Source organism: Liolophura sinensis, chromosome 3 (genome assembly GCF_032854445.1).
Source record: "Liolophura sinensis isolate JHLJ2023 chromosome 3, CUHK_Ljap_v2, whole genome shotgun sequence".
NCBI lineage: Eukaryota > Metazoa > Mollusca > Polyplacophora > Chitonida > Chitonidae > Liolophura > Liolophura sinensis.
The window spans coordinates 21,651,652-21,666,909 of NC_088297.1; the positions used below are offsets into that span (position 1 = coordinate 21,651,652).

Consider the following 15,258-nt stretch of genomic DNA (forward strand, 5'->3'; position numbering starts at 1 on the left):
CAGCTGATGCTGGCTTCCTCTGCGGCCATACGTGAGAAGGTCTGCAGCAACCTGCGGATGTTCGTGGGTTTCCCCCGGGCACTGCCCGGTGTCCACCCACCATAATGCTGGCCGCCGTCGTATAAGTGAAATATTCCTGAGTACGGCGTAAAACACCAATCCAAAAAAAAAAAAAAATCTATTCTTGCAACATAATTAATTCTCCATATGCTGTTGAAATCCGTCGTTCAGAACTGAATACATAATATGATTAGTTCATTCACCCAGCCTAGCTTTACGTCCTGGCATGGTTTTAGATTGCACCCAAACAAAGGGCCTTTCTTTTTTTTAGCGCTGAGTATTTGTAATATAAATTTAGGCAGTTTAGTGTTTCTCCGAAGGTGTTCTGAGATCCATCCACTGTCATAAGCATACTGACCATGTATGGTTATACCCCTTACTTTTTTTGACTGTTTCGTATCATATTACTCAGCGAAAAACAGAAGCATGTACGGCGAAATCGGACCTCCTTGTCTACAATCTCTACTAAGTAAGAATGAAGAGGATATATATTTCCATTTTGTAGAATACAAGCCGAAATATTTGTTTGAAAAACCTGAATCCATCTTTTAATTTCACTACCAAACCGCATTGGAAGACGGATGAGGACGGTCCGCGACACGAGGACGGTGCAAATCGCGCGCGAATGGTACCGTTCTCGTGCAGCAGCCCGAGAGGACGAGTGCTGGGATAAAACAATAATTATTGGACATAGATGGCGCTGTAGGGCTCTGCTCATATTTCGTACTATGAATGGTTCAATTTTCGATACTTGAGACTCACAGGTGAACTGCTTTCGCAGTGGCACAGCGAGTGCTACATAACCGTATGCCTCCAAGTTATCAGCTTATTTTTTTATTTTTTTTTTTCTGTGGTCATATTCTCTGGATTTGGTGCCTTTTCTATGTAAATTTGAATAAAACAATAATAATTTTACATCATAGATGGCGCTGTAGGGCTCTTCTAAGCCCACTCACGTGCGTGGCAGTCCAGTTTGCCTAGTTCTAGTTCGTCACCAGTGAGACCAGCAGCAAAGTGTAGGTATGGCATCCGCGGAGAAGGCTTTGCCGCGTCGTGTGACCTGGGCGCCAAACGTAGAAGCCTTGCTGAAACTTATGGAAAGAACAGGATACACCATGCGGCAAAGAAAAAGGGCAAAGAAAGTACGGCGGTCCACCTCCCGACTGGGAAAGCCCGGCTCCTTTAAAGAGTTGCGAAATTTTCGTCAGAAATATTCCAAGAGACTGTTACGAAGACGAGCTTGTTCCAGTATTTGAGAAGATAGGGAAGATTTACGAACTGAGACTCGTAATGGGCCGCTCTGGATCCCATAGAAGGTATGGATTCGTTATGTACACTAACAAAGAACACGCGAAACAAGCGGTAAAGGAGCTTAACAACTACGAAATTCGTAAAGGCCAGTTCTTGGGTATCTGGGCGCCAAACGAAGAAGCCTTGCTGAAACTTATGGAAAGAACAGGATACACCATGCGGCAAGAAAAGGGGCAAAGAAAGTACGGCGGTCCACCTCCCGACTGGGAAAGCCCGGCTCCTTCACAGGGTTGCGAAATTTTCGTCGGAGGTATTCCAAGAGGCTGTTACGAAGACGAGCTTGTTCCAGTATTTGAGAAGATAGGGAAGATTTACGAACTGAGACTCGTAATGGACCCCCTCTCTGGATCCCATAGAGGATATGGATTCCTTCTATACACTGACAAAGAACACGCGAAGCAAGCAGTAAAGAAGCTTAACAACTACGAAATTCGTAAAGGCCAGCTCTTGGGTGTTTGCAAATCTGCCGTAAGTCATGTAATTTCCACTATAGAAGCTTTTTTGGTTGGCTCTTCGTTGCAAATTAAAACACATTTAATTGCCAATGTAGACAGCACCAGACGTCGGAAATATCGGTTGGTTAGTTGTAAAATTCACGAGTAGGTATCACAGTCCAAACAAATTTGACCTTTATGTAAGCCGTTATTTGAAAAGTTACAATTGAACTAAAGTCGTTTGTATCAAAGGGGTATTTTGTGTGGATGGATATGTGTAAAATGTCGCGTGACTTCTTGAAATTTCTTATCGTCTGCTCTTTCATTTTCCGTCACGAGAAGGTGGTGTGTGCGCGCGGCAGCATTTCTTGCAACAAGTGATTTCTTTTGTACGGGAGGCTGCGGTAATAATTAATATAGTCACTTATGGCTTAAAAGCACTGATGCATCGTCATCTTGTACATTAATATTGTGCATATTTGTATTACTGGAATAATATTTATGTTGTGCATATTTGTATTACAGAGGAGAGTTTTGCACATGAGGAACCTTACGTCGACAACTACAGAAGACAAAATTAGAAAGCTGTGCAGTCAAGTTGTGGGAAGAGACAATGCTGTGGAAAGAGTAAAGAAGATAAGAGATTATGCATTCATTCATTTTAGAGACAGAGATGATGCTATCATGACCATGACTCAACTTAATGGTGAGAAAAATTATTTATTTTGGAGTTGTATTGATTGGTTTTGGATAAATACAAATGCAGTAACGGAAGTAAATTTCTTCTATGGGTAGGCGAATGTAGTTTTTGTGTGCATTTATAGAGTGTTATTTCCATTCTGATAGTTCTCTTTCTGATGAGTAAAAGTTCACTTTCATTTGTCAGTCGCATGTGGCACATTATTATTTTTTAACTAGTTTTTCACTTGATTGATGTTTACAGAAAATTACATGATAGAATATCCACCAACATCTAAGGGAGAGTGCTTGGAAAACATGCTAACTCAAGTAATTAAGATGAAACAGTGAATAACTGACACATCACTTGCCTATAGGATGTTTGATACTCCAACTACGTACAGGAAGTGGCTCACAATTATGGGACAGACTTACATATATTTACAGAAGAGCACATACAGTATAAATTCACACTTCAAAACATAAGGTGTGGGCATTCTCTAGAATATTTGTTTGGATAAATTTCTGTATAAATTGGATTTTATGTTAGCTTATTATTAACTTAATATCATCCCTCATTCAACATGGATGGGAAGGTCTGCCAGCAACCTGTGAATGGTTGTGGGTTTCCACCAGGCTCTGCCTGGTTTCCTCATGCTATAATGCTGGTCACCGTCGTATAAGTGAAATATTCTTGAGTACAGCGTAAAAACGCCAATCAATAAATCATTCAGCATGAAAAGAAGCTGTTGAACATTAAATGATCAAATGTTTAAAAGAGGGGAGTTGTTTCAACAGTTACATGTAATAGGCTGAATATTGAACCCAAGCTCCCAGGACCATTTTGCCAGGAATTTTTTGAGAAAATAAGAAGTTTTCTTTGGGAAAAACTCTAGGTAGACTGTATCTGGAACACTTTTTAACTGATGTGTAGCATTTGTACTACGTCCTCATTCTTTCAAGAAATAAAATTAAAGGAAGATCAAGGTGAGAAGGCATTATATAATAAGTCATATATATTTCTCTCTAGGAATGAATGTTGAAGGCACTTGCATTGAGGTTGTATGGGCAAAAAGAAGAAAGAAGGTAAGAAATCATTTGGTCAATGTTGCTGCCACATCGTGAAAGTCATCTCAAATGTGTAATTCAGGACAGCCCCGTGATCATCCTCTCCCATAGGTTAAGTTTGTCTGTAACATAGTATGTGAAGTAAACTGTGTTAAGTTGGAAGAGTTCAAATGTTTTCAAATTGAGAGTTTGTGGAAGGTATTTGGTCGGAAACTGGGACCTGTCCACATTTTTCCCCCATCAGCTTTCTTTCACCATTGTAAACTCATCTGTCGTGTATGTGTGAAGTAAGCTTTGCATATAAAAACCAAATTATTTATATATATTTATATCAGGTAAATAATTGAATTTTACAACTGATGAAAATTCTTTATTGCAGGCTAATCAGGACTGTCACCTGGGTGAGGTTGATAGAGCATACAACAGAGGCCAGGAAGCGTTGGAATCTTGGAAGCAGAAAGAAGTATCATATGTCAGGGTAAGAGTTCCTCATATGGTAGGATAGGGGGTTTTGTTATGTCAGGGTAAGAGTTCCTCGTATGTCAGGGTAGTGGGCTCTGTTATGTCAGGGTAAGAGTTCCTCATATGTTAAGGTAGGGGGTTCTCATATATCTGGGTAGGAGGTTCTCATATGTCAGGGTAAGAGTTCCTCATATGTCAGGGTAGTGGGCTCTGTTATGTCAGGGTAAGAGTTCCTCATATGTTAAGGTAGTGGGCTCTGTTATGTCGGTAAAAGTTCCTCGTATGTTAAGGTAGGGGGGTTCTCATATACCTGGGTAGGGGGTTCCCACATGTCAGGGTAAAAGTTCCTCATATGTTAGGGTAAGGGGTTCTCATATGTCAGCATAAGAGTTTCTGGTATGTAAGCATAGGGGTTTCAGATCCGGTATGCAAGGGTAGGGAATGCCACTGATGGCTTATGATGTTGAAATTTTCCAGTGCGTGGAAATATTGAAGGCCTCATATGTGTAGTATAATGCCTTAGCCTTTCAGACCGTTGATTAAAAAATGATTCGAACTGCATGCTAAAAATCTTTAATAATAACTTTTTTTTAAATCAGTGTATAATACTATATTCAAGAATTGTCACATTATTCCACCACGATCAGGATAATGGATGGAGGAAATTGGAGTAAGACCTGGATTTGTACATGAATTTATAGGTCAAGTACCTACAGTGGAAGCAAGTCAGCTGTTCAACCCTTTGAGCGAATCTGCTTTCATGCATGCTTTGGTTGTATGACAAGTGTACTTGATACTGTGACAAATTTTTCAGGGCTATGGCTATGATTTTGATCCTAGTTACTCTCCACCATCGTATTACAACCCGATGTCTCCACCACCCGCAAGGTAAGAACTATTTTGGCCTGAAATCCACAACTCTGTTCACCCAATATAAGAATACAGATGAGAATCCAGCACAGCAGATGATCTTGCAGTCAGAATAGAGTTGTATTCTTGGAATTTTTATAAAAAATCGGTTAGCTTAGAACAATATTTGCGGAATTAAGAGTTTGTCTGTTTAATATCAGGGTTCTCAGAACTGTCAGATACTCTGTCATTTGTGTGCTTCAGACCAGGGACAGGATATTTGTCTTTGGTTTTAAATCATTTCAGTTATGATCATCTAAGATGAAATCTTAGATAACCTAAGATTAAATTTTACCTTATGATTTGTCTGTAATAACTGTAACTGTAAATAAGCATATGTAAGTGGGTTTTACAAAGTACAGTATTGTAGCTCTCCTGCTGACATGCTAATGGATACAGAGTACAGAGTGAGAACTAGAAAAATGACATGGGCAAGTCTACTTTGGCAACTGAAATCCAAAATGAGGTAATGACGGATTTCAGTTGGAAGGTGCTTCACATGGAGCAGAAATATTTGCAAGACTGTGCAAGGCATAGCTTTATTGAAAACAGGCGATTTTATTGAATGGTAGGAGCTTGCTTTTTGCCAAGAATTAATGTGAACTTCGTACCACCTGTGACCTATATTCTTTAATTGTCACTCTGTAGCTTTCCATTCATCAGCATACATATAGAAAAGGTACACTACCATATTTAGTGGTTTTGCCATTGTGGCTGATAGAGTCATTTGACGTGAAAGAAGTTGCATTTATGTGTTATCCATGCAATGTCCTCAAAAAAAAAAAAAAAAAAAAAAAAACCCTTTTATGAACTTCTTACATGTAAGTATACAAAGAAGCATTAAGTTTCATCAACCAAACCTTAATAGCTCAATATATTTGATTTATGTGAACATCTCAGGTGGAAAAGCAGGAAGAAGAAACTTTAAGAAGGCTCAGTCACATAATTTTTACCATGAAATAGCTTCAATATTTGTGCTTTTTGTACTGTTAGCAGGGGGTTGGCAGAACGAGGTCCCATGGGCATCAGAAGCCCTGTGCGAGGCCGAGGGATGATGAGGGGGTGGGGCTTTAGGAAACATCCAGCAGAGGTGTGTATCGTTGTCAATGCAGAAGGTTTCTGGTCCCATATCCCATTAAAAAGTTGCGCATTGCAACTTATTCTGAAGCATGCTTAAAGGATTACGCAGTCTTAAAATCTATAATCTGCCGACGCCGTACTAAAAGACATGAACCGATTGTGCAATTAACCAGAAGGTGAGTTAGTTCAGTTTCGTTGAAGATGGGTGTTTGTTTAAACTTTGAAGTAACAGGTAACATACTTAGAAACTAATTCTTATCTAATATTTCCTATACATGTAATGAGTTTTGAATTAAATTTCGTTAATCAGGTGTGTTAATAGCTAAAACAAAATTGGCTGGTTTGTTATTGAAAGTTGTCATAATGCAAGGCTCTGTGTTTAACCTTTGACCATGATTTTGTTTTGTGGAAGAATTTTTGTTTTACTAATTACCTTTAATTTATAGCCCGATTGCCCTAGCGAGGCTTCAGTAAATCAAGAGTGTCAAAAAGTGTATGCATGTAACGATGTTCACTATAGGTGCTGGATGACCTTTGCCAGAAGAATGGATGGGGAAGTCCTGTATACCAGCTTCATTCTCCCATGGGAAGGGATGGAAGTGGGGCCCAACAGTTCTTAGAGCTCTTTTTGTACAAGGTACTACCATAGGTTTCAACAAAATGTTGATAAGAAACTTGTTTGAAGAGATAAGAATCAAGTTCTTTTGCTGGAATGTAAATTTTTTTATTTATTTATACAATTAATCATGTCCATGTGTACCAGAAAGAATAAGAAGTAAATTATCTTATAAAACTAATTGATCTGAAGTAAATGGAAAAAAAGAATTTCGTGGTTGTGATTTATACATGTAGAAGTTGATGTTAGGCATTTACATTGTTATTCTATGGTAAAGTACATTTGTCTTTCAGATCACCATACCAGCTCTCGGTACTCAGTTTCCAAATCATAACCCATTTACCCCAAATAATCTGTGTTCTACTGTTGAGGGGGCAAAGGTTTTTGCAGCAGAGTGCACATTGATGCAGTTAGGTGTGCCTCTTGAAGGTAAAGTTAGAGTCCAGAGAAAAAAAGGAAAGACAAACAAATGCTTCACCGCCCAAGCTCTACCCTTTTTCTCTTATGGTACACCATTGAATAAGTGGCCATTGTATACTTTGATTTCTTCTTTCTTTCCCGAACCAGCTTTGCTTCTTGAAAGTTAATTTAAGAAAGTAAGAGCTATCTCATTTTACATGTTTGTAACAGTATATGAAAGGTATAAAAAAACTTCTTTACTGGATAATATGTAATAAGACATGCTGCAAAAACTTAATTGCTGAAAATTACTACATGTATTAATAGCTGAGCTGTTTGCCGTTATGTAAGCACTTGTGACATGCATCAGGTATTCTGTGTCTTAGCAACTCGTTTGAAGAATGAATGGTTAAATACTCACATACATACATGCATGCGGTTACCCAAGTATATTTTGAATGAATATTAGCCTGGAAAGTAACTATTTGCATAACTAGAATTGTCAGAGTTTATTGTTTTGTGCTGCAGCCATAGAGTACATTAGCCCACCATATCCTTACACCCAGCCGAGCTATGTCACCCACCCCGGCCCACCTGTGGAACTCTTCCAACAGTTCATGTGAAAAGCCATTGATGACCTAAGGTACATGTATATTGATCCGGCACTTCAATCTCTAAGACAATGGATATACATGTATAACTTAGATTAGGGCCTGGAAACTAAACACCTGCCTAAACACGGCTCGCGTGAGAAAGGTTTGTATTATAATGCGCCATAATAAAGACCGCATATTTGGACATATAGAGTTAGGAAAATAAGCGTTTAAATCATCTTTTACAATTTGACTTCAGACAAAATCAGCTTTGTGGAACCGGTGCCTCGCGTGTTCTGGATAACGGTATATGTTACTTAAACCCTGACCTTAGAAATAAGCGATGTTAGTCGAATTTTAATGTAAAATATTTGTTATATACCAATCAAAGTTTCCATCATAATGAATATAAAATGAAGCTGTTGTTCATGTCTAGCGAATAAGGACTGATTGAAAAATCCTCAAATAATTTAATGTTTTAATTTCTACCACAGGAAAACGAGAAAGATTTATGTGAAGTTGAACAGTACAAGAAGGTTGAGTTGGCATTACAAAACTCCCTGCCACACTTAAGCTAGTCTGAGATCCAGCTCATCATACAGTGCTATCAGATGATATAGATCACCAAGTTTATATTCATTGTAATGATACACATACGCACCTTACTTGGCTGATACCAGCACATGTCAATATGTGAATTATATGTACACTCAGCATACCGTTTATGACTTTCAGTAGTTTCAAATCTTAGTGAATGATTTATGGCAAATTTTTACTGAGCAGTTGTTTTCCCCTTTCCAATCATGTGCCACTTAACAAATAGATGAACCTGTATGTTGTTTATTCTGCTAGGTTGTGTTTATATTGGCAGTCATTCTTTCCAGTAGAAATTTTGTCTGTCCAAGTTAAACATAGATCACCAAGTTTATATTCATTGTAATGATACACATACGCACCTTACTTGGCTGATACCAGCACATGTCAATATGTGAATTATATGTACACTCAGCATACCGTTTATGACTTTCAGTAGTTTCAATCTTAGTGAATGATTTATGGCAAATCAAATCTCACTCCCGGCCCTCACTCCTCAAAACCTCAAAAACTCACTCTCAATGCGACACCAAACGTACATTCCCTACTACTGTCAATTCGATAAAAAGTAACCAATCAGCAATACCTAATGAGCAAATGACCAATTTGTCGACTATACAGGTAATCAATCAGGCATTCCTCAGATTAATAAATAATCAATCGGCTCATGTCAGTCAGTCGGCTAATACGCTGGGGGAAGTGATCCATCAGCTATTATGTGGATCAGTTATAATCAATCAGCTGTTATGTGGATCGGGTATAATCAATCAGCTGTTATGTGAATCAGTTATAATCAATCAGCTGTTATGTGGATCAGTTATAATCAGTCAGCTGTTATGCGGATCAGGTATAACCAATCAGCTTTTATGTGGATCAGGTATAATCAATCAGCTGTTGTGTGGATCAATTATAATCAATCAGCTGTTATGTGGATCAGTTATAATCAATCAGCTGTTATGTGGATCAGTTATAATCAATCAGCTATTATGTGGATCAGTTATAATCAATCAGCTGTTATGTGGATCAGTTATAATCAATCAGCTGTTATGTGGATCAGGTATAATCAATCAGCTTTTATGTAGATCAGGTATAATCAATCAGCTGTTGTGTGGATCAATTATAATCAATCAGCTGTTATTTGGATCAGTTATATTCAATCAGCTATTGTGTGAATTACTTATAATCAATAAGCTATTATTTTATAATGTGAATCAGTTATAATAAATCACCTATTGTGTTATGTAAATCAGTTATAATCACTCAGCTGGTATGTGTATCAGTTATATTTAATCAGGTATTTTGAGGATCACCTACAATCAATCAGCTATTATATGAATCAGTTATAATCAATCAGCTGTTATGTGGATCAGTTATAATCAATCAGCTGTTATGTGGATCGGGTATAATCAACCAGCTGTTATGTGGATCGGGTATAATCAATCAGCTATTGTGTGGATCAGTTATAATCAATCAGCTGTTATGTGGATCAGGTATAATCAATCAGCTATTGTGTGGATCAGTTATAATCAATCAGCTATTATGTGGATCAGTTATAATCAATCAGCTGTTATGTGGATCGGGTATAATCAACCAGCTGTTATGTGGATCAGGTATAATCAATCAGCTGTTATGTGGATCAGTTATAATCAATCAGCTGTTATGTGGATCAGTTATAATCAATCAGCTGTCGTGTGGATCAGGTATAATCAATCAGCTGTTATGTGGATCAGTTATAATCAATCAGCTATTGTGTGAATTACTTATAATCAATCAGCTATTATTTTATAATGTGAATCAGTTATAATAAATCACCTATTGTGTTATGTAAATCAGTTATAATCAATCAGCTGGTATGTGAATTAGTTATATTCAATCAGCTATTTTGTGGATCACCTACAATTAATCAGGTGCAATGAGAATGAGCTATAATCAGTCAGCTATTATATGGATCAGTTATAATCAATCAGCTATTATTTTATAATGTTCGGTTATAATAAATCAGCTATTGTGTTATGTAAATCAGTTATAATCACTCAACTGGTATATGTATCAGTTATATTTAATCAGGTATTTTGAGGATCACCTACAATCAATCAGCGATTAATCAGCTATAATCAATCAGCTACTATGTAGATCGCTTATAATCAATCAGCTGTTATGTGGATCGTTTACAATCAATCAGCTATTATGTGGATCAGGTATAATCAATCACTTATTATGTGGATCGGTTATAATCAATCAGCAACTGTGTGGATCAGTTATAATCAACTAACTATTATGTGAATTAGTTATAATTGGTCCGCTATCATGTGGATCAGTTATAATCAATCAACTATTATGTGAATCTGTTATAATCAATCAGTTATTGTGTGGATCGATTATAATAAATCAACTATTAAATATGTGGATTGGTTATAATCAATCAGTTATTATATATGTGGACCATCACAGAATCAGTCAGTTATTACGTGGATCAGATAATCAGTAGTTGTGTGGATCAGTTATAATCAATCAGCTGTTATGTGAATCAGTTATAATCAATCAGTTATTATGTGGATCAGTTATAATCAATCAGCTGTTATGTTAATCAGTTATAATCAATCAGCTGTTATGTGAATCAGTTATAATCAATCAGTTATAATCAGTCAGTTATTATGTGAATCAGTTGCAAACAATCAGCTATTATGTGAATCAGTTATAATCGATCAGCTATAATGTGGATCAGTTATATATCGGCAAATATGCGCACCGGTTGATCAGTCTCTAAATCTATTTCTCATTAGTGATGTATATTCCAGTATGTCGACTAGCTCGTTATTTACTTAATTTGTAGATTATTAATAGGTAATTAGTTATTTGAAAGGGCGACTTATGTGATCCCTGGCCTCTCTATTTCGAGGCGGACGCTGTAAGCATTAGGCCACCGAAGCGGTGAGGCCGGCATTGTACGAAGGTTCTAAGCTTTCAACTCGATATTGAACCATTCCGCCAAATTTCTCGGCAGTAGGTCAGTTAATGAATCTCCGATCAATTACAATCCACCTGTCAATTAACCCTTCAAGAATCCATCTGGAAACCAGCCAAGAAATATTGCAATTAATGTCAACCCGCTCACCGGTTGACCTGTGCACCAGCTAATGAATTTGTAAACCAGCTGACGACGTAGTTACTCAACCTGTTAAACAATGGTATATAAACTCGCCATAACCCCCCTCTCCCCCCCCCCCCCCCAAAAAGTCAATTTTTGTTCACGGACTTTATTACTATGTTGGGTATTTAAACTCCGTTCAAATACGACGTTTCCGTCAGTAGCCCAGAAGTCTTTCGACAATCGTATGTTTGTCTCTTTTATACAAGCCCCTGGGTCGTCTGAGGCGTCGACAGGGGTGCTGTACCTACCACCCGCCCATGTGTCCCTCAAGCCCTTAAACAGAACCGCGTGCCTCAGAGTCTGGCAAATGAGCTGGACATAATCATGATTCACAGCCAGTTCGTGCCTTATATTTTGATACACGAACTAGAGAAAATCATGTGCAGTCCAACTTGAAATGCTTTATCGTCCAGATTTACCACGTATACAGGACATATCCAACATGATCTGTTTCATTGTAATTATTTACTTTAAATAACTGGTGCTTTACGCTGCACTAAAGAATATTTCACTTATACGAGCATACTGGTGAAAAGAAACCGGAGAGAAACACACGACCATCCGCAGATTGCGGGAGGACCTTCCAACGTAACACTGGTGAGGAAGCCAGCATGAGCAGGACTCAGTATAAGGCAGAGAGTCTGCAGTTTTGCTAAGATACACTATTTGCGGGGAATTCCAAGTCGATAATCGCAAGATCCATTATAAAATTAAGTTTTACCAAGGTGTATGTAAGAAACCATATATCACTGAATTTTATCACATATTTATTTATTTGGTTGATGTTTTACGCCGTACTCGAGAATATTACACTTATACTACGGCCACCAGCATTATGGTAGGAGAAAACCGGCCAGAGCCCGGGGGGAAACCCATGAACATCCGCAGGTTGCTGCCAGACATTCCCACGCACGGCCCAGGAGAAAACCAGCACGACTATATCACATAAGTCAATGTCAAAACTCTGAGTCAACATACAGGGATTAGTGGAGCCTGTCGCATTCCTTTCACTGATGCATGGTTTGCACGGGTCATTTGGATCCTCGGCTCCTTCATCATAACAGATGCCACTGACAAAGCATTTGTTGGCTGAAAATAATGGTGTAAGAAGTGTACAGGCAGGATTTGTTTAAACCTGATAGAAGAATGGGTGAATTCTAATTACTTTTTCAGCACAGACATGTTGGCACAATGGATCAGGCCTACGCGTAAATATGCCAACTTAATTGTCTGTCACTAGGGTTTTACTCTACACAACTCTACTCTACAAAAATTAATCTGTTAAACTTAACAGAAAGTCTGTTATCTGAGTGATGCTAGAATGTATTCTGTTAGTCCAGCAGATTATTATGTTAAAAATAACACACATTCAGGCTACTAATTCAACATTACCATTCTATTAGACAAACAGGAAATCATGCTGAATGTGACATAACATTGTGTTATAATAACAGAATGCATTCTAGCACCACTCAGACAACAGACTTTCTGTTAAATTTAACACATTATTTTTTGACTATACTTACTGAACAAAACTAATTTTTACATGGTATGATAAAATCGGATATAAAGGCAACGAACTTTTCTTTATTTTATAGACTGACCTATTCATCAAAACTGGGAAGAACACGGAGTATCGACATTCGATCGGATGCTGTTTGATTTTGATTTCAAGGAGCATTTATAGGTTGAACAGAAAAAAAAAACGAAATATAAAACGTCACTGTGAACAAAAATGGAAATGTCCTCGTTCCATACCCTGCGCTAAAGCGAAAGACGTATCGCATATATTATGGATAATTTATAGATGTGTAGATCCTTCCACTGTAGCACACACCTATACTTCACGCCTTAATATATAAGATTTAATTCAAATCATTAAAAAAAATCTGTGCTTAACAAACTGAATTCTTTCATGTAGACGACCATATTGTATACTGAGCGTTTACCATCCTGGTAAAGTGTATACATTTACTCCCGCATGAGGGTGAATTGAGTCGGGTCACGTATACTATCACACTCTCTGCAGGGAGCATTTGGATCCACTTCTCTGTCATCATAACTGCAGCCGCTCATAGAGCATTTGATGTCTGATGACAAAAAAGAGGGAGATAGAAATTAAAACGTACGCAAAACCTTATTTTCTAGAGAATTGCTGTATGCTTTGCACAACCAGTACGCAGACATAATTTAACCATCTATCCCGTATCAGACAAATACTCCGCTTTTCATTGGACAACTACGGTCACGTCGAGTAGATATGTCCTCGAACTCTGTAGACGATGTCAAGTGTCTGCTGAGTAGGTTATCTCCCTTGGCTGGGTTGTGACGATAACGGTCCCAGTTCACTGAAGCGATTCACTTATCCATTGGTCTTTTGAATTGATGGGTCTTCGCAGGATAAATTCATTACATGATTACCTAGTGATAGGATACGCAAATATAGGGTGTCAATAACTCTCACATACTGCCCTATATGAGGATTGTTGACACCATATATTTGCGTATCCTGTCACTAGTAACCATGTAGCTAACATTGTACAAATGCATATAGTTTACGTCACGTGTACGCACGTAAGGATCACGAATCGATCTTAGATTTAAGTCAAAATCTATATAAAATTGTTATTTCTCAGCCAACACGGTCAAAATATTGCTTGAGAACAGACTGTACGTTCTGGCTAAATTGTTACACGAAGTTTAATGGCTGACCACTCAGGGGCCATTATAGCTTATTCTGAACAGAATTCCTCGCGACAACCATTAAGCTAACCCCCAAAATTCAATGATTAACCTTGTACGTACCTCTAACGTCTGCGCAGACTAACCCTATATCTAGCCCTTGGCTACAGGAATGATGGCCTCAAGTATCTGAAGGGGGGGGGGGGGGGGGGAGGGGGACACACTGGGAAATATTGATGTCATCCAATGAGCAGTCGACTTCGGCCAACCAAATCAGCCCCAGCTGTTTTCCATACGACTGTGATCCCCAGTGGATAATCATACCTGTTACAGATCAATGAAATTAAAACAAATAGAAGACAGAAAAGAGCTTTTAGGGAATATAACCAGAAAATGGGATAACTTTACTTTATCGTCCATTTATTTCATAAAATGCTACATTGTCTTCATAAAGTAAACTTACAAGAACATACCACAGAGTTTGAACAAAAAATGATTTAAAGAATTTCTGTAAAATTGTTATTGGTGTAAGCGTCTTTATGTTTTTTATGTAGTAGGGAGTCTCCTGTGCTCAGGACTTCTGTGCTCATGGTGGCTTTGAGCATAATTTATTTTTCTTGTTATATGTTACAAACATTTTAGTGAATGGCTGGGGACTGGGCGCAACGTGCTGAGAGACAGTCGAAGCCTTTAAGTTACTATTTGACCACAGTTTGTGGGTCGTCTTGAGTCCTGGGCATGTGATTTTTCTCCGCAAATTCGCGAAATTTTTTTCTACAAATTCATTGTTGTGTTTGAAACAACAAAGCTTCAAAGTGTTTGTTGGAAAGGCAAAACATATTGTTTTGTCTATGAAGTAGAACCATGCACCCAGAGACGTTTTACAACCTCTGTATTATCCTTGAGTATCTCTTGCTTGTGATAATACTGATTTTTAGCGATGGTCAATTCCATAAATGCGTTTTGTATTAGGTAATGTTAGATAGAAGGCCAGCACGTTACAAAGATAATATTTAACCATTACACAAGCTTCACACACAGCTATTGTAGCCTGTTCAGTGTTGTCAGTGAGTATTTACATGTGCCCTGAATGACCTAAAAAAAGAACATTTTTGGAGGCAAATAAATGCCATGACAGGTTACCTCAGGTGCTAAAATTCACATTTTCTCACTGGGATATCATTTTACCCTCAAACACCTATCAAAGCACAGGTTCTAAAA

The 15,258-nt window shown here is 38.0% G+C and overlaps 1 protein-coding gene across 1 annotated transcript; it reads left to right on the forward strand.

Moving 5' to 3' along the window:
- Positions 1 to 1,164: 1,164 nt before the first annotated feature.
- On the forward strand, positions 1,165 to 10,513 carry LOC135463823 (APOBEC1 complementation factor-like). Its single transcript, XM_064741269.1, has 10 exons — positions 1,165 to 1,839; positions 2,331 to 2,511; positions 3,514 to 3,569; positions 3,931 to 4,029; positions 4,828 to 4,901; positions 5,916 to 6,012; positions 6,523 to 6,639; positions 6,912 to 7,047; positions 7,546 to 7,660; positions 8,105 to 10,513. Exons 1-9 carry the CDS (start codon positions 1,351 to 1,353, stop codon positions 7,638 to 7,640), a joined length of 1,344 nt encoding a protein of 447 aa, XP_064597339.1. The 5' UTR covers positions 1,165 to 1,350; the 3' UTR covers positions 7,641 to 7,660; positions 8,105 to 10,513.
- The last annotated feature ends 4,745 nt before the right edge of the window (positions 10,514 to 15,258 follow it).

What these genes read in the sequence shown, in the direction of transcription:
- LOC135463823 (XM_064741269.1), top strand. Translation starts at nt 1,351, where the DNA reads ATGGGCCGCTCTGGATCCCATAGAAGGTATGGATTCGTTATGTACACT. An exon ending in GGGCAAAAAGAAGAAAGAAG is followed by an intron (nt 3,570 to 3,930) that starts GTAAGAAATCAT and finishes TCTTTATTGCAG; the next exon opens with GCTAATCAGGACTGTCACCT. An exon ending in ATGTCTCCACCACCCGCAAG is followed by an intron (nt 4,902 to 5,915) that starts GTAAGAACTATT and finishes TTGTACTGTTAG; the next exon opens with CAGGGGGTTGGCAGAACGAG.